A 20043-nucleotide genomic window follows, 5' to 3' on the forward strand; every position below is an offset into this window, starting at 1 on the left:
ACCTCCCGCAGCCGAGAATATCAGCCGCAGCTGCCCCGGGACTGTCGCGTGCATTATGCGACAGTCCCGGAGTGTCCCCGGCTCTTCTTGTTGCCGTGATGCAGTGGCAATCAAGGTAATGTAAGGAGTTAATGGCGGCGGATCACCACCACTAAGACCAGGCTTGATCATGGCAGCGTCTATGTGACAGCTTACATGATCAACCCGTAAGTAAAGTGAAAAAACACACGCACCGAAAAATCCTTTATTTTAAATAAAACACAAAAAAGCTCCTGGTTCACCCGTTTATTAACCCCCCCGAAACACACAGCTCCGACGTAATCCACGTCCTGCGATGCTTGCATCCAGCCTCGACTGACACAGACACTGCTGAATGCAGATTCGCAGCGAGACAGCAGAGGTAACCACAGGGCATTTCCCACGGCCGGTAATGTGAACTCACTGCCGACCGTGAGAAATGCAGCGTGTGCTCACAGGGACTCTATCTATTTATCTATTCTTCTATCTATCCCTCTGTCTGTCTATCTATCTATTCTTCTATCTATTCTTCTGTCTATTTCTCTATCTATCTATCTCAGAATGAAATGACTTTTTTTTTTTTTTCAATGTGCTTTATTGCATTGAATGCAATAAAGCACATGTACCAACCCGCACGCGGCAAAACCGCAGCAATACCGCGGTAAAACCGCAGCAAACCGCATGCGGTTTTCGGGTGCGGTTTGCCTCGGTTTTTTACCGCGGGTGCGGTAATCTTTCAATGCCTGCGGAATTTTCTTGAGAAAATTCCATTTTCCAGTGCGCACAAAGCCTTATACACTGAAAGCCAATTTACTATTAGCGACATCGGCCTTTTCCTGACTGGAGAGTAAACCTTTAACCCCTTAGTGCAGCATAAAATCAAATGATTAGTTTTCCATGGATCAGTTCCAGTGTGAATCTAAATTAGACAATCTGAAAGACTTAACAATATCTGTTCATCTATGTATATTAGTTGTGGGTAGTATTTTTAAAAATGACTACCTTGTTTTTCATGCAATGGCATCAAAACTATACAAGAAAAACATCAAATAAAAAGGTGGTCATGTGGATGTAAACAGTTCATTAGAATTAAAGAGGTTGTCCCACGAACAAAGTTCATTTTAATTAATAGATCCTGTGGAACTTATTTTTCTTCCATGAGACAACCTCTTTAGAGGTGGTTCACACTTTTCATTACTGGCCACATCAATATTATGTTGAGAAACAAGGTGTCTCTCAAATACCTTGTGTTGCCAATAGTACCTGTGAGCAGCATTACTACGGTCTGCTCACCACCTTCACATGACCCCCGGGCTCCGTGACCTCTGATGTCCAGTGATGTCACGTCTACTTCCTGTGGACCTAACATTGCTGCAGCCGGCCCCAGTCTCCGTGAGTCACTTGGCTGTGGGCGGCGTTTCACCGCTCATCACAGCACAGCGTTGCGCCTGCTAGCGGCGCTCTGCAGTGAATGAGGGAGCATGGAGATACTGGGCTGTGACGCTGGGCTGTGCTAAGCGGTGAAACGCCACCCACAGCCCAGTCACTCAGGAAGACTGGCCCGCCACAGTTGACTTGACATCACCAGACATCATATGTCACGGAGCCCGGTGGTCACGCAAAGTGGGTGAGCAGAACGCTATAGCACCGCTCACAAGCACTATTGGCAACACAAGGTACTTGAGAGGAACCTTGTTTTTCAACATAATATCGATGTGGCTAGTAATGAAAAGGTGTAAACCACCCCTTTAAGTGAATCTCTTGAATTTCAATTCTGGCAAATTTGTTCAATTCAGGAGGAAAATTAATTTTGTATTCAATAAATGTGAACGAATGAAATTAGTTGAGAAAAGGTTAAAAACAAATCTTATAGTCACCTCTCCGGTGAATTTGATATGTCTCAAATTGATTCACTCACCTCACCTCAAGAACATATCGATGATAGGTGTTCGTGGAGGCAATTCACCTCACAATGTGACTGTGTACGATGTTTCTTTTGTGTTTCTCTCTTCTAAAATGGCAGCAGCATCTCTGTTATGGTGGCTATAAACAATTGGTGACCTTGATGGCATTAGGGGGAATCCTGCCACCATCACTCATTTCCAGTGGCGTAACTAGAGTTTGATGGGCCCTGGTGCAAAATTTGTACTGGGCCCCCCCTCCACGTACACCGACACTTATGGTACGGGATAATGGCACTGACACTCGGGGTACAGGATAATAACGCTGACACTTGGCTTTTACCCTCGGCACCCAGATTTCCCATGATCTGATATCCATCTTGTCCTCGACACCCAGCTTTCCCATGCTCTGCCATACATCTTTCCCTCAGCACCCAGCTTTCCCATAACAGAGCATGGGAAAGCTGGGTGCGAGAAGATGTACAGCAGAGCATGGGAAAGGTGGGTGCTGAGGAAAAGAGCCTTTTCCCTCAGCACAAAACATTTCCATCCCATGCTTGTATCTTTGTTTCCCCTAGTATATAGTTCTCTAAATACTATAATGGCCCCCACATAGCCTTCCATATAGTATAAAGGTTCCCACATAACCCTTCATATATTAGAATGCACCCCCATAGTCCTCCATGTATTATAATGTATGTCCCATAGTCCTCCATATATTATAATTCACCCCATAGTTCTCCATATTTTATACTTCACCATATAGTCCTCCATGTTTTATAATGCAACCCCATAGTCCATGTATAAGGTAGCCTCCATAGTCCTCCATATATTAGAATGCAGCTCCCATAGTCCTATATGTATTATAATACAGCCCCATAAATCTTCATATTGTATTATGCAGCCCCATACTCCTCCATGTATAATGCACCCCTATAGTCCATGTATAAGGTGTCCTTCAGGTTTATTATGCAGTCCCATAGACCTCCATGTATCATGCAGCCAGCCCCCCCAGGGTCTCCATGTGTCATGCAGCCAGCCCCCCCCAGGGCCTCCAGGTGTCATGCAGCCAGCCCCCCCAGGGCCTCCAGGTGTCATGCAGCCAGCCCCCCAGGGCCTCCATGTGTCATGCAGCCAGCCCCCCCAGGGCCTCCATTTGTCATGCAGCCAGCCCCCCCAGGGCTTCCATCTGTCATGCAGCCAGCCCCCCCAGGGCCTCCATCTGTCATACAGCCAGCCCCCCCAGGCCTCCATGTGTCATGCAGCCAGCCCCCCCAGGGCCTCTATGTGTCATGCAGCCACCCCGCCAGGGCCTCCATGTGTCATGCAGCCAGCCCCCCCAGGGCCTCCATGTGTCATGCAGCCAGTTCCCCAGGGCCTCTATGTGTCATGCAGCCAGCCCCCCGGGGCATCCATCTGTCATGTAGCGACCTCCCCCAGGGCCTCCATGTGTCATGCAGCCATCCCCCCCCAGGGCCTCCATGTGTCATGCAGCCAGCTCCCCCAGGCCTCCATCTGTCATGCAGCCAGCCCCCCCCCCAGGGCCTTCATGTGTCATGCAGAAAGTCCCCCCCAGGGCCTCCATGTGTAATGCAGACAGCCCCCCAGGGTCTCCATGTGTCATGCAGCCAGCCCCCCCCAGGGCCTCCGTGTGTCATGCAGCCAGCCCCCCCCCCCCCAGGGCCTCCATGTGTCATGCAGCCAGCCCCCCCAGGGCCTCCATGTGTCATGCAGCCAGCCTCCCAGGGCCTCCATGTGTCATGCAGCCAGCAAAATAAAAAAACAAGTACCTCTCTTCTCCTTCCGACCCCTGCGACCTTGGTAGTTACGCCCCTGCCCCCATATGTCACACCCCTGCTTCCCATACAGCCTTCAACCCCCCCTATCACACACTACACCCCCATATGTCACGCACACCCTGCTCCCCATACAGCCTGCACCCCCCCATATCTCACACACTACACCCCCATATGTCTCACACCCTGCCCCACATATCTCACCCTGCCTGTACCCCAACTTACCCCTCTCAAACACTCTGCACCCCTTCTCATCCTTCTGTCACAGTCTGCAGCCCTCATATACCACTCACCCTGCACCCCCCCTCCTCCTCATGTTCCCTCTTTTCTCATTACCAGTCATGTGTCCAAATCTCCTTGAGGAATCAGTATGTTCTTTCTTTCTGCCCGGCAATCCTGTGTCTCCTACCACACAGTCACATGGGCATGACATCATCGCAGGTCCTGGCAGGATGGATTCCGTCTTCTGTGCAGGAGTACTTCTGCTTTGCCGCAGGTCAGAGAGCCCCTCTACTGACACCGGGCCCCCCTGACTCAGACCGGCCCCCTGGTAGTCAGCCACTGAACAGCGCAGCTCCTCTCTTACAGAGAGGAGCCGTCTCTGCAGAGCGGCTGCCGGGCCCCTATAGCCTCTGCGATCGCGGTCGTTACGCCCCTGTTCATCTCTAGTCTTCACTCACAACTTGACGTTCCTTAGTACGGAAGGACTATACTAGGAGCCGACCACTTCCACTGTGATCGCTTTCAAAAGGGAAACAGAAAAGCAAATCCAGAGAGTAAAGGAGCACAATAATTGTATCAGTGACAAAAAGTTGTTCTGACCTGGTCAGAAGAATCCAGATTCCTGTGGCATCATGCTGATGCTTGGGTCCAAATTTGGCACCAGCATCATGAATCAGTCATGAACTATCCTTTTAGTCTACTGGAGGTGGAGTAATGGTGTGGGCAATGTTTTTCAAGCACATCCTGGGTCCTCTCATCGCTTTTGATGGAGGTTTGGACAATCTGACTTGCCTAAGTACTGTGGCGGACCAAATTCATTACTTCATAGCAGCTTATCTTATGGTAGAAGGACAATGCACCATATCACAAAGGTTGTATAATATAATGGATTGGTTCCAGGAACATGACAGCAAGATTTTCTCTAATCACCCTCCCTGACAGCACCACAAGAGATTGTCTTCCCCTTTCCTAATTAGAACTGAAAGCACAAAAGAGGTCAAATAGCCCCTTCCCACCATCTATCTCCAGTGTTTCCTTTACCTATGGGGCATGGGTAGGTCATCGCATGGGGCTTTGTGACTGGCAACAGACGTCCCTTTCTAGTACCTTGCTAACCAAGTGGCTGAGGGCGATCTCTGCTCAATTCACCTTTCACGCCACTCCCGTCTCCTCTGGATTACCACCAATCCTTTTGCGCCTTAGTGGTAAAGTGGAATATCTGCCAGGCTGGGGGCCTCCTGTAGCTCCCCAGCCTTTCTCCTCCCCTCTCCAGCGTGCGGAGGACCAGAAGTGACGTCAGACACAGCCTTACTCGATGTAAGACATCAATTTCAGTTGCATTCCAGGGTGGAATGCATGCTGGATTCTTATCATGGCGTGCAGCTGCAGTATCCAGGAGAGGACCCTTACAAATGCTTTAAGGACACCTATTTCATCAGGGGAGGAGTCACATTCAAGGAGAACACAGTGCTGGGTCCTGGTCATTTATTTAACTGGTCCAAACAGAAGACGTCTAAGGTAGGACCTGTTGTAATTATGGAGGGTGTAGCTTCTTCCCGCTGCACATCTGCAGAGCCCAGCACAATCACAGTTCCAGTAATTATACCTGGTTTGGGTAAATCTTTCCTTTTGGAGCAGGATATACCTTCTCCGCTTCTTTTTAGGGGGACAAGTATCCTACACCGAAAAGTAATGCTAAGATCGCAAGTCATAAGTGTGCCATCTGTGCTAAAATGTCCGGCTTCCTGTAAAAAAACGCTGTGCCAGAGCTGTAATTAGAAGGTTATCCGAAAGGAGCAATTGTCTTTAATGGAGGATATAAGGGGGATGGTACCCCAAGAAAATGTAATCTTCCCTAGCCAATTTCTCCCAATCTATGTCTTTGACTCCATCTGTGGCCAAGGAAGAGGAAGATTGCTGTAATAGAAGATTCCAACTGAAACTCCCAAGAAGGACAAGCTTCAATTCCCGGGGAATTACTGTAGGAAAGTGGACTAGGCTCCATTCCAGACCTGATCCTGGTAGACAAGAAGAATTACTTTTCATCTGAAGATATGGAGGAGCTCCTTACAGCTGGAAGAAGTACCATGTAGGTAGAAGAGGTGGAAACTACTCGGTCTGTCCAAGACAAGATGCTTGGAGGACTTAGGCATAAAAAGAATATGGTGCTTCTGGTTCATGAAAACGTCCAGGGTCTGATTATGGGTGAATTGAAATTCCCAGAGAAACAGGTGGGTGTCCTTGTTGAACTAAAAGATAGGTTTCCACTAATGAGTAAATAACTAAATGCTGATCTGAGATACCAAAGGTGCACATCAGGTAGCCACAGTGGGAAAGAAGACAACATTGCCATTTGAAGATTCGTCTCAGCTGAGAAATCCCATGGATCGCAAGATGGACACCCTGCTAAGAAAATCATGGGAAACTTCAGCATCATTACTGAAGATGAATGTGGTTTCCACATGTGTCGCAAGGTCCATGTTATGGTGGTTAAACCAACTAGAGGACCATCTTTGCATGGGCACTCCAAGAGAGGAGGTGATAGGTTTCCTGGCGGTCGCCTCTGCAGTCACGGTGAGGGTGGCAGCCAAGTATTCGTTATTTTCCAACTCAACGAGACAAGCTCTTTGGTTGAAGCCATGGAATGAGGATGTGGCTCTAAGATAAACTCTGGTCCATTCCCTTTTTGGGAGAAAACATGTTTAATTCAGCTTGATGAAAAAATCCTTACCTGATCAAAGAAATTTAAGGAAATTATCCTTTCGTTCATCACAGAACCAGATACCTCAATACAGAGGGAAAGGAAAGTCAGGTTGCTGGAGTTAACCTAAAGGAGGAAGTGGAGGAAACATCCTGCTTGATCAGAATCAGCAACAAAATAATGATGCCAGAACAGGGGGGGGTCTGTACCTGAAAGTTCCTTCCCCAGTGGCAGATAATTTCATCAGATCAGTGGATCCTGGAGTCCATCCAAGAAGGAATAAAATGGAATTCTCCTGTAACCCACCTAACATTCTAGAAGCTAATAAATTGCCTAATGTTCGGTCTTGAGGATCTAAAGTCTGTGGGGGTGATTTCTCCAGTTCCAGAGGTTGTTGTTGTTTATTCCTTGTAAAAAGACCAAGTGGATCCTACAGTATAATCCTAAATTTGAAACCATTAATTCAGCACATCATTTACAAAAGGATCAAAATGGAGTCCATAAGCTCTACTCTCCCCCGATAGGACAACATTTCGTTATGGCGACTATAGATCCACACTACAAGACACCTATTATTATGTTCCTGTACATCCAAATTACAGGAAGTTCTTAAGGTTTGCTGTCACGCAATATTAATAAGTACTGCACTACTAATTCAATGTTCTGTCTTCAGAATCTCGGCGGCTCCATGAGTATTTACAAAGATTATGGTTGGAAGCAGTGGCATACATCAGAAATCAGAACATCAGCATAGTTCCATATCTCGACAATTTCTTAGTGATAGCTTCCTCTATACAGGTGCTCAGAGAACAACTGCAAAAATCCCTTCAGATTTTAACCTCTTTAGGGTAGCTGTTGAACCAACAGAAATCAGACTTAAGGGTGCTTTACACGCTGCGACATCGCTAGCGATCTCGTTAGCGATGTGACACGCAAGATCGCACATGTGACTGGCGTTATAAAACGACCTATGTGCGTTCTCGGCAGATCGCATCTGCGATCTGGCGTGTCACTTCACTAACGAGATAGCTAGCGATGTCGCAGTGTGTAAAGCACCCTTTAGTCCTCTCTACCAAAACGATCTTCCTAGAAATCCTACTGGACTCTTAGAAGCAGGCATCCTTACTAGAGGAAGAAACACAAATTTAAGTAAAATCCAGAATAGCCACTCTGTGGAGTCAGAGAAGAGTATCAATAAGGTATGCAATGTCAGTCCTGGGTTCAAAGACCTCTTGTATTTAGGCAGTGGCCTGGTCACAGACGCATATAAGAATTCTGTAAATATTAATTCTTCGTTGTTGAGACAGATCTCCCAGGTACCCAAATATAAAGGTCCCTTTGCCCAGTCATATGAAGTCTTCACTCATCTGATGTATCTACATCACAGGAGATGTTTGTGTATATATATCATAGGAGACCCTGGGGGCATATATATCACTGAAGGAAGCTGGGGCACATATATTACTGGCGATTACTGGGGAATCTATATCACTGGGGAGGGCTGGGGAATATACAGTATATCACTAGAGAGGGAGGGGGAATAAACAGCACTTGGGAGAGCTGGGGAAATATACATCATTGGAGAGAGCTGGAGGCATATGCAGCACTGAGCAGAATGGGGCATATGTAGCACTGGTGACTTATACAGCACTGGTGAGACTGGGGGCACATACAGCACTGGGAACATGCTGTATATAGCACTGGGGACGGTGGGGCTGTTGCTGCTGTCTTCATCTGTGGGATGTGTCCTAGCTCCGCCAAAAAAGTACATCCTCGTGCTGGCACCGGCCAGCACTGCATGCACAATCATGCAGTATTCAGTAGTGAACACTGCATGTGTATGCTTGATGTTTAAGTTGGGGTTTAAAGGGAACCTGTCAGGTGCAACATGCACCCAAAACCATGAGCAGTTCTGGGTGCATATTGCTAATCCCTGTCTCACCGTACCTGTATCTAGTAGCATAGATAAAGAGATCTTTAGAAAAAGTATTTCTAAAAATCTTTTACCGTATGCTACTGAGCGAAGGCACTACCCCCTGGGCGTTAGTTCCGTGGCCAGTCGCCCCTATTTGCATGTTGGAACGCCCCTGTGGGCGTGCTAACATGCTAATGAATGTGCAGCGTCACAGGATGATCTCACTCACTTCTGAACCACCATCGCCACTCGATGCTGGATTTCGGCTCAGTGCACATGACGCCGGAGTTTGGGTCATGCGCACTACTTCAGTTTGAAGCCAGCATGCGCACACCTGGCTTCATAGTGCGCATAACCCAATCTCCGGGGTCATGCGCACTGAGCCGAAATCCCCTGTCGGATACGATGGCGACGGAGAGGTGAGTGAGATCATCCCCTGGCACTGTGTATTCATTAGCATGTTAGCACGCCCACAGGGGCGTACTAAAATGCTAATGGGGGCGACAGGCCGGGGAACTAACTCCCATGGGACTAGTCCCCTCTTTCATTAGCATACGTAAAAGATCTTTAGAAATACTTTTTCTATAGATCTCTTTATCTATGCTACTGTATACAGGGACGGTTAGGCAGAGATTAGCAGTATGCATCCAGAACTGCTTGTGGTTCTGGGTGCATATTGCACCTGACAGGTTCCCTTTAAAGAGCCGTCAGCCAGCAAAATATGGTTGGCGGGCTGAGAACTGCTGTCCCCAGGAATCTGCCTGGGGTCTACAGAAAAGGTCATTGCTCGCTACATGTGGCCCGATTGCCTGAGGTGTCCCACCCCTGCTATAGAGGATCCTTGAGTTGTTCAAAGCATTGCAGTACCTCCATCTAATTTGAGTCAACTGTGAGAAGCTATCCTGTCCTCATGGGCCAATATTTCTGCAGAACAGTCAACATTTAATGGAGTTTATAGCACAATGAATTGTTGAGGTTCTAAAGTTGAAACAAGATCCAACACAATACTCGATGGTCTCTAATAAAGTTGCCATTCAGTGTATGTTTTATACTTGGTGGAGATGGTTGTATAAAGCTGATCATAGACATTAGATGTTGTCTGGATCTTCTCACAATTTTCTGGTTATGGAGGCTGCTGGTTTGATTTAGGAGCCATCAGATTGGATTATACAGGAAACCGGCAGCTATGTGATAACTACTGCGGTCATGTCATGTTTAGTCGTCATGTTAATTAATGATCTTTAATCTCCTCGTGACTTCTCCATCTATCTGTGACTTTTACAATATGTTTTTCAGGGTGAAGATCTGACCGATATTAATATTATAGAAACATTTGTGATAGGTGATGAGTGGTGTACAGAGGAGATTCCTACAGATAACCGCACAGGTGAGTAGTGACCACTAAATGCAGAGAAGTCACAGATTCTACTCAGTCACTGGATGCTACAAATAAGTTTGGATTTTTGGGGGATTTGTTGCACAGAGTTTTGATTTTAGTTTTAGAGTTCTGCTGATATTTTTGACAATATGATGTAAAAATGCCCCTCCATACTCTCTTTTTTTTAATTAACACATTTTATTGGCAAAGATTTAATGGGCAAAACTGAACAAGCGTTACATATTTACAAACATGGGGCTGATCTTCATGCATTTGTTTTGGTCATACTGACATGATTGCCGCAGCTAGTCTTTGGCTACAACGGACACCCTAACACCTCTGGGGTCAATGGTTAGCTGATACAGTAACACAGTAACATGTTTGTCTGGAAGAGGTAGCACTGAGATTGGACAACATTGGCAGACGAGTAATGGGGATGGATAAGATGAGTATGCTTATTTGTCCTAATAGAGATGAATTGGGATTTACACAGCTGAAACTGTCCCACTGAAAAAGGATGAGTCAACAGTGTAGACTTTTAAAGAGAATCTGTCAGCAGGGTTTTGATATCTCATCTAAGGGCAGCATGATGTAGGAAAAGAGACCCTGAATCCATTGATATAGTTTTTTGGGGGCAGCAGTTCTGACACAAGCAGAGTTTTTAGATTTAGCAATGCAACAGAGCTGAGAAAGCTGCTCACGCCCGCCATAGGCTCTCGGTATACAATGTTTACAGATAGTCATCTGCTAATCACAGCAGGGAACGTGCCAGACTAGCTAACCTCTAGCTGACCTAGCTTGACAATGATAATTTTCTGAAGCTAAAACAAACATTGCAGGTAAACAACAGCACACTGTTATGGTCGCCGAGGGACAGCGAACATCCGGGGGTGGACCTACTAGACCAGACCTGGGCAAGGGGCGGCCCGCGGGCCACATCCGGCCCGCCTACTCTCTGTGACCGGCCCGCCCGTCTTCAGCCGGTGCAGTGGAGCCGGGCTGCAGCGTGCCGAGCAGGGAGAGATCCTGTGCAGGTCCGCACAGTAAGTGCAGGCAGCGAAACGCAGGAGTCTTTCCTCTGTTCCCTGCCGGCACTAATTGTCAGTGACACACGCGCGCGCTCTGACGTTGTCAGTACTGCGCTGCGTGTGTCATTTCAAAAGTTCCCGCCCGCCCTGCAGGAGAAGGAGCAGCACAGCAGACGGAATAATTCATGCTGCAGGACCTGCGATGACGTCACGCCCATGTGACTGTGTGGGAGGAGACACAGGATGCCGGGCAGAAAGCAAAGATACTGAATCCTGAAGGAGATGTGGACACATGATAACTGGTAATAAGAAAAGAGGGGACATGAGAGGGAGGGGGCTGCAGGGTGAGTGGAATATGAGGGAAGATGGAGTTGCAGGGTGAGTGGCATATGTGGGAAGATGGAGTTGCAGGGTGAGTGGCATATGTGGGAAGATGGAGTTGCAGGGTGAGTGGCATATGTGGGAAGATGGAGGTACAGGGTGAGTGGCATATGAGGGAAGATGGAGTTGCAGGGTGAGTGGCATATGTGGGAAGATGGAGTTGCAGGGTGAGTGGCATATGAGGGAAGATGGAGTTGCAGGGTGAGTGGAATATGAGGGAAGATGGAGTTGCAGGGTGAGTGGCATATGTGGGAAGATGAGTTGCAGGGTGAGTGGCATATGAGGGAAGATAGAGCTGCAGGGTGAGGGCATATGAGGGAAGATGGAGTTGCAGGGTGAGTGGCATATGAGGGAAGATGGAGTTGCAGGGTGAGTGGCATATGAGGGAAGATGGAGTTGCAGGGTGAGTGGCATATGAGGAAAGATGGAGTTGCAGGGTGAGTGGCATATGAGGAAAGATGGAGTTGCAGGGTGAGTGGCATATGAGGGAAGATGGAGTTGCAGGGTGAGTGGCATATGAGGGAAGATGGAGCTGCAGGGTGAGTGGCATATGAGGGAAGATGGAGCTGCAGGGTGAGTGGCATATGAGGGAAGATGGAGCTGCAGGGTGAGTGGCATATGTGGGAAGATGGAGTTGCAGGGTGAGTGGCATATGAGGGAAGATGGAGTTGCAGGGTGAGTGGTATATGAGGGAAGATGGAGTTGCAGGGTGAGTGGCATATGAGGGAAGATGGAGTTGCAGGGTGAGTGGCATATGAGGGCTGCAGACTGACAGAAGGATGTGAAGGGGTGCAGAGTGTTTGAGAGGGGTAAGTTGGTGTACAGGCAGGGTGAGATATGTGGGCAGGGTGTGTGACATATCGTGGTGTAGTGTGTGTGATCTGGGGGGTGCAGGCTGTATGGGGAGCAGGGTGTGTGAGATATGGGGGTGCAGGTTGTATGGGTAGCAGGGTGTGTGAGATATGGGGGTGCAGGTTGTATGGGGAGCAGGGTGTGTGACATATGGGGGTGCAGGCTGTATAGGGTGTAGTGTGTGTGATATGGGGGTGCAGGCTGTATGGGGAGCAGGGTGTGTGACATATGGGGGTGTAGTATATTACAGGTGTGCTATATGGAGGTGTAGTATATTACAGGTGTGCTATATGGAGGTGTAGTATATTACAGGTGTACTATATGGGGGTGTACTATATTACAGGTGTAGTATATGGGGTGTAGTGATGTAGTATATTACAGGTGTATATAGGGGTGTAGTATATTACAGGTGTACTATATGGAGTTGTAGTATATTACAGGTGTGCTATATGGAGGTGTAGTATATTACAGGTGTACTATATGGGGGTGTACTATATTACAGGTGTAGTATATGGGGTGTAGTGATGTAGTATATTACAGGTGTGCTATATGGAGGTGTAGTATATTACAGGTGTACTATATGGAGGTGTACTATATTACAGGTGTAGTATATGGGGTGTAGTGATGTAGTATATTACAGGTGTAGTATATAGGGGTGTAATGTAGTATATCGGAGGTGTATTATATAGTGGTGCAGTATAATACAGGTGTATATGGGGGTGTAGTATATTACAGGTATATGGAGGGAGTGTAGTATAATACAGGTGTAGTATATAGGGGTGTAGTGGTGTAGTTTATTACAGGTGTAGTATATGGAGGGGGTGTAGTACTGTAGTATATTGGGTAGAACTGAAGTAATTATATTAGTCAGGCCCTCTAAACCAATCCCAATTTCTCATGCGGCCCCATGGGAAAATTAATTGCCCACCCCTGCACTAGACTGTGCACCGGACTACCCCGAAGGCGCAACTAGCAGTGAACCCCAATACAAGGACTGTGTGGTGCACCAACGGAAGACCTAAATGCATGGCAGCCAGGGATCTGTAGATATAGTCTCTTAATGTCCGATATTAGCGTACACAGTTGCAGCAGCACGGAGATAGTGGCCCAGAGGTGATGACACAGACTTGGCGGCACAGCGGTGATGGCTCAGGCTTGTCGACACAAGAGTAGTGGCTCTGATGTGGCAGCACAGCGGTGATGGCTCAGGCGTATCGGCACAGGGGTGGTAGAGAGCAGGCTCTAGGATGAGACAAAGGTTAGATACACGAGACTGGTACAAGGACTAGACACAGTAATGTACCTGAGAACTAGCAACGCACTATAGGCAATGTTGCTCAGCCGCTTCCTGTCAGGGGAGGCAGGCTTAAATACCTTTAAGGTAATAGGTGACTTCAGGAACAGCTCCGGGTAATGGGACGTCGGCTCTTTAAGAAAGGGGGCGTGGCCACACGCACACTACGGGCAGACACAGAAGCAATTCGTGCAGCTTGGAAGCAGCAGGAGGACGCAGCAGCCTCTGGACCAGAAGAGGAGAGGATGGGGCCGCCAGGAGAGAGGACGCCCCCACCGGAGCCTGGGAGCGGAGGCATGCGGGAATACATCGCTTGGACCAGGGAGGTGAGAGAAGGGGCTCCCCCGCCAGGGCCTGAGAGCAGGGACATGTGGGGATACAACGCTGGGGCCGGGAGTGGGCACTACACACACAGCAGTATGATAAGAGACAGCCTTTTTTCGCTTGAAACGCGCTGATGATTCTTTGCGCTGTACCTGGCCTAACAATTTTTGTTATGGGCTTTTTAATTATGCTTCAATAAAGTTTTACATTTTATTTGCTGGTGCTGTATTTTTTCACCTTCTAATTTTGCTCTCCACCTTATAGCCTGGAGCAGGTTGTCCGTGCACCACCACCCTCAATTTTCTCCGGTGAGCTGTGCATTTCTCCTTTTTCTGAGTACTACGGTACCCGGAAATCTGTCCGCAGGCAAGATTTTTCAAGTAGCCCACAAGCCGGAAATTCCCACCCCTGCCCTACAGTATGATGTCTTCAAATTATACAAGGGATTTCATTGACAAATTTCAGGATTATACCTCTCCTTTAGGTCATAATAAATGTAATATAACTCTACTCTCAAAACTACAATATACAAAAGATGATAGTAACTACTCCAGCACAATTCATTACAATTTCATTCTAACATGCTTAAAGGGGTTTTCCCATGAACAAAGTTGATTTTAATCAATAGATCTTCAAATAATAATAAGTTACACAATTGGATGTGTTTAAATAAAAATGTTCATGTTCTGAGGTAATGTTGTATATGTGTCCCTGATATGTACTGTGTAATGGCCGTGTCTGACCGTATAGTGACATGGTCTGACCATACCAATCTCCTGAGTCGGGGAGGAAACAAAGAAGTTTACAGACATTACAACATGGGATCATAGCTGATTCTTTTTGTGAGGTAAAACATTTCCCTGCCTCTTTTTAAAAAATGTCTTACCTCAAAGAAAGAATTATTTGCAATCCTGTGTTTGTGTACAGTTCACTTCTGCCCTGACCAAGGAGATGAGGTATTATCAGACCATGTCCCAATATGTGCAATACTGTAGAGGAAACAGCGCAATAGGAAATTGAAAGAAATAGCAGGCCGCTCACCTTGTGTGGCTGTATGACACACAGCCAGTGTAGAAGCAATAACAGCTGCCACAAGGTCCACGAGCCCTACAGCTGGGGGTAACAGATACAGTCGTATGAAAAGGTTTGGGCACCCCTATTAATGTTAACCTTTTTTCTTTATAACAATTTGGGGTTTTGCAACAGCTATTTCAGTTTCATATATCTAATAACTGATGGACTCAGTACAATAAACCTCATTTCAATCCAGAAATATTACTAACAGAAAATGTGCAATCCGCATTTAAACAAAATTTGACCGGTGCAAAAGTATGGGCACCTCAACATAAAAGTGACATTAATATTTTGTAGATCCTCCTTTTGCAAAAATCACAGCCTTTAGTCGCTTCCTGTAGCTTTTAATGAGTTCCTGGATCCTGGATGAAGGTATATTTGACCATTCCTGTTTACAAAACAATTCCAGTTCAGTTAAGTTTGATTTTCGCCGAGCATGGACCGCACGCTTCAAATCATCCCACAGATGTTCAATGATATTCAGGTCTGGGGACTGGGATGGCTATTCCAGAACATTGTAATTATTCCTCTGCATGAATGCCTGAGTAGATTTGGAGCGGTGTTTTGGATCATTGTCTTGCTGAAATATCCATCCCCTGCGTAACTTCCACTTCGTCACTGATTCTTGCACATTATTGTCAAGAATCTGCTGATACTGAGTTGAATCCATGCGACCCTCAACTTTAACAAGATTCCCGGTGCCGGCATTGGCCACACAGCCCCAAAGCATGATGGAACCTCCACCAAATTTTACTGTGAGTAGCAAGTGCTTTTCTTGGAATGACGTGTTTTTTTTGCCTCCATGCAGAACGCCTTTTTGTATGACCAAACAACTCAATCTTTGTTTCATCAGTCCACAGGACCTTCTTCCAAAATGTGCTTTTGCATACCTCAGGCGACTCTGTTTGTGGCGTGCTTGCAGAAACGGCTTCTTTCGCATCACTCTCCCATACAGCTTCTCCTTGTGCAACGTGCGCTGTATTGTTGACTGATGCACATTGACACCATCTGCAGCAAGATGATGCTGCAGGTCTTTGGAGGTGGTCTGTGGATTGTCCTTGACTGTTCTCACCATTCGTCTTCTCTGCCTTTCTGATATTTTTCTTAGCCTGCCACTTCTGGGCTTAACAAGAACTGTACCTGTGTTCTTCCATTTCCTTACTATGTTCCTCACAGTGGAAACTGACAGTTTAAATCTCTGAGACAACTTTTTGTATCCTTCCCCTGAACAACTATGTTGAATAATCTTTGTTGGCAGATAATTTGAGAGTTGTTTTGAGGAGCCCATGATGCCACTCTTCATAGGAGATTCAAATAGGAGAACAACTTGCAAGTGGCCACCTTAAATACCTTTTCTCATGATTGGATACACCTGCCTATGAAGATCAAAGCTCAATGAGGTTACAAAACCAATTTAGTGCTTTAGTAAGTCAGTAAAAAGTAGTTAGGAGTGTTCAAATCAAGAAATTGATAAGGGTGCCCATACATTTACACCGGTCAAATTTTGTTTAAATGCGGATTGCACATTTTCTGTTAGTACAATAAACCTCATTTCCATCCAGAAATATTACTCAGTCCATCAGTTATTAGATATATGAAAATGAAATAGCTGTTGCAAAAAACAAAATTGTTATAAAGAAAAAAGATTAACATTAATAGAGGTGCCCAAACATTTTCATATGACTGTAGGAACTTGGAGAAGCGTGGATCGATCGGCGCTGCTGTGTATAGGTCTAGTCCGTGAAGGAGAAGAAGAGGTGCTTTCTTAACCCATCTGCTGGTGCTATTAGTCACATCTTATTTTTGCCCTGATAATTACTAAAGATTGAGTTATGCCATTCACAGAAGTTAGGCACGTGAACATGTAAATGGGGAAGCAGGTTAGGAGTCAGGAGTAGAGATGCGCAAATCAATTGAAGTTCAGATCGGCGAATGCCGCCAAACCAACCCTCTGACCGAACCCCATTGGAAGTCACTGATTGGAAGTTCTGGTCTCCGTCCACATACAGCAGCCATAAGCAGAACACTTTCGGGGTCAAGTGGGCAGGGTTTTTCCATTTTTTATTTGGTGCACACTACATCCGATCACGCTGTTGTTACCCCGTGCGACGTTCAAACACTGCAAGCAACTCGCATTGGGCTGAGCAACGAGCGCCGATACAGTGATGCTTGCATGAATGGTCAGCATACGTAAAGCACCCAAACTCTTTTTTTTTTTGGTAAAGGTTGATGTTCAGCCCAAAAACCGAACATCAGGTTCGATTCATCTCTAGTCGGGAGCAGATCAAGGTCAATATCAGTAGTATGAGGTCTACGGTTATAAACATTGTCCTAGTGAGTTGAAAGATTTATTGTACTAATAATTATATAGTAATTTTTAGATACAAAAGTTCTAAAATAAAAATAATAGAATAACTATACTTCTAATTACATTACTTTAAAATAATAAAATTGATTTTATTTTTTGCAGATGATCATATCTGGGACTCAGATTTTACAGCTAATGATCATGGTATCACAACAGATACATATGAAGATCATGCAAATATCTCAGATATCGCTCCAAGCCTGCACAGCAAACATTTATCATCTGATTCTTCTCAACAAGTCCTGCCTTTATTACAGACTGTTAAGCAAAGCAAAAATCACATAAAGGATGAACATCAAAAAGCTCACAAAAGAAAGAAGTTGTATACATGTTCAGAATGTGGAGAATGTTTTACAAAGAAATCAAATTTTGTATTACATGAGAGAAGTCACACAGGAAAAAAAACATTTTCATATTCAGAATGTACCGCAAATTTTACAGAGACATCTGAACTTGTTGGACATCAGAAAATTCACATAGGGGAGCGCCTATATGCATGTTCAGAATGTGGGAAAATGTTATGTTCAAAAGCTTACCTTGCTGACCACCAGAGAATTCACACAGGGGAGAAGCCATTTTCATGTTCACAATGTGGGAAAAGTTTTAACCAGAAATCAGCTCTTGGTAGACATCATAAAGTTCACACAGGAGAAAAGCCATATTCATGCTCAGAATGTGGGAAATGTTTTACATGGAAATTCAATCTTGTCATGCATCAGAAAATTCACAAAGGGGAGAACGTATATCCATGTTCTGAATGTGGGAAATGCTTATCATCGAAAGCTTATCTTGCTGAACATGTTAGAATTCACACAGGGGAGAAGCCATTTTCGTGCTCAGAATGTGGGAAACGTTTTAACCTGAAATCAACTCTTATTGGCCATCAGAAAGTTCACACGGGGGAGAAGCCATTTTCATGTTCAGAATGTGGGAAATGTTTTCAGAGGAAAGCAGGTTTAGTTAGACACAAAATAAGTCATATGGGGTAGAAACCATATTCATGTTCAGACTATGGAAAATGTTTTATAGATCAAATTTTGGTAGACAACAGAAAGTTCATATAGGGAAGAAGCGATTTTAATGTGCCAAAAGTGGAAAATGTTTTACACGGAAAACAATTCTTGTCCCGAATCTGAAATGTATAAAATGTTATTTTAAGGACCCTGTTCTTGTTAGAGATCAGAGAATTCACAGAAGCCATTTTTCATTTAAAGGGGTTGTCCATTACTTGGACAACCCCTACTCATTCCTCTTGTTCACTCTGGTAAAAATAAATAAGCCTATACTCACCTCCAGTGCGGCTGCGGTTCTAGCGATGTCTGAAGCTGCGTTCACAGGCCCTCGTGATATTGTTATGACGCGGGACGTGTGACCAATCAGCGCTTTGTGTCTCTCTCCCCGCTTCCAGACATTTGAGCAGGATGTGAGAACTGCACTGACTTCCTGCTCAAACATCCAAAGGTGGGGTGAAGGAAGCCGGCACTGATTGTTATCACACACGAGCCCACGACCAATGTCACGTGGGCCCAGGGAACGCGACTTCAGACATCGTTGAAACCGCGCCCGCACCAGAGGTGAATATAGGCTTATTTATTTTTACAGAGGTGAACAAGGGGAGTAGAGGTTAACCAAAGTAGTGGACATCCTCTTTAATTGACAAACTGTAGAAAAAATGAACGTTACAATGCAGTAAAAGTGACATTACACCATAGAAGAGAAAGGGAAATACATTTTTGGCAGTACAGTGGCTGAATAGTTAAACCTTCCAGCACTAAAGTCTTGGGTTCATACCCCATCCAGGACATCTGCAAGGAGTTTATGCTGTCCCATGTTTGGCTGGGTTTTCTCTGGGTTCTGCAGTTTCCTTCCTCACTCTGAAGTCACACTGATAGCGAATTTAGATTGTGAGCCCCATTGGGGGCAGTGATGATGTGTGTAAAGTGTTGTGAAATTAACAGTGTTATATAAATAAGTTAAATTAAATAAAAGCTCTAAATGATGATTGGAAAGAACGTATGCAATTACCAAACATCTATGAAAAAGATAGGATCCAAGTATCACACTTATACAATGAATGGGCAATTTATTAGACACCCATCTATTAGTGCGTTTGACATCTTTTGACCTTTGCAACCACACCAATTTGTTGTGACAGATTTGAAATGCAGAAGGATTGGTTGATGAGGATAAGATTAGAGATAAGTGAAGCCGAAGTTCGGTGTTCAGTGTTTGTACAAAACACAGACTTTACCAAAAAAATAAAGTTCGGATTCGTAGTTTGCGTGTTTTATGTATGCAAACCACTCGCTCGAACATCACTGTGCACAGGTACGCCCAGTGCGAGATGCTTGCATAGTTCAATCGGCTCGCACTGGGGGTAACAATAGCATGATCAAATGTAGTGTGCAACCCCTCGCTCAAAAAAAAATGGAAAACCTCCCCCACCCTCCCCCAGAAGTGATCTGTTTATGGCTGGCTTCAAGTGGTATGAGACCCGAACTGCTCAATTAGTGACTTCCATTGGGGTTCAGGGTCAAGTCTGGAATCCAAACCAAACTTTATATAAAGTCTGGCTGCACCCGCCAAACCGAACTTCCAAGGGTCTGCTTATCTCTAGATAGGATATCGTTTCACTTATGCTGCAAAAATTGCATTACTGCCTACCTGAGTCTTTAACTTTCCCTTCTCTTAGACAACAATGGCACTGAAACTGTTCATTTCCTCTTATAGCCTATTCGTGCTAGTGTTAGTTGGGGTATCAGAATTATTAGTTGTAATTAGCTTGTCTGTG

At 45.6% G+C, this 20043-nt stretch overlaps 1 protein-coding gene across 1 annotated transcript in view; it reads left to right on the plus strand.

Annotated features, from left to right (window-relative positions):
* Positions 1-20043, plus strand: part of LOC142311951 (uncharacterized) — a 60578-nt gene extending 40535 nt beyond the window's left edge. Inside the window, exons 7-8 of the mRNA XM_075350820.1 lie at positions 15903-15914; positions 17804-20043. Coding sequence (XP_075206935.1) covers positions 15903-15914; positions 17804-18241 — 450 coding nt within the window. The 3' untranslated portion in view covers positions 18242-20043. The remainder of the gene's footprint in view (positions 1-15902; positions 15915-17803) is intronic.

Source organism: Anomaloglossus baeobatrachus, chromosome 5 (assembly GCF_048569485.1).
Source record: "Anomaloglossus baeobatrachus isolate aAnoBae1 chromosome 5, aAnoBae1.hap1, whole genome shotgun sequence".
NCBI lineage: Eukaryota > Metazoa > Chordata > Amphibia > Anura > Aromobatidae > Anomaloglossus > Anomaloglossus baeobatrachus.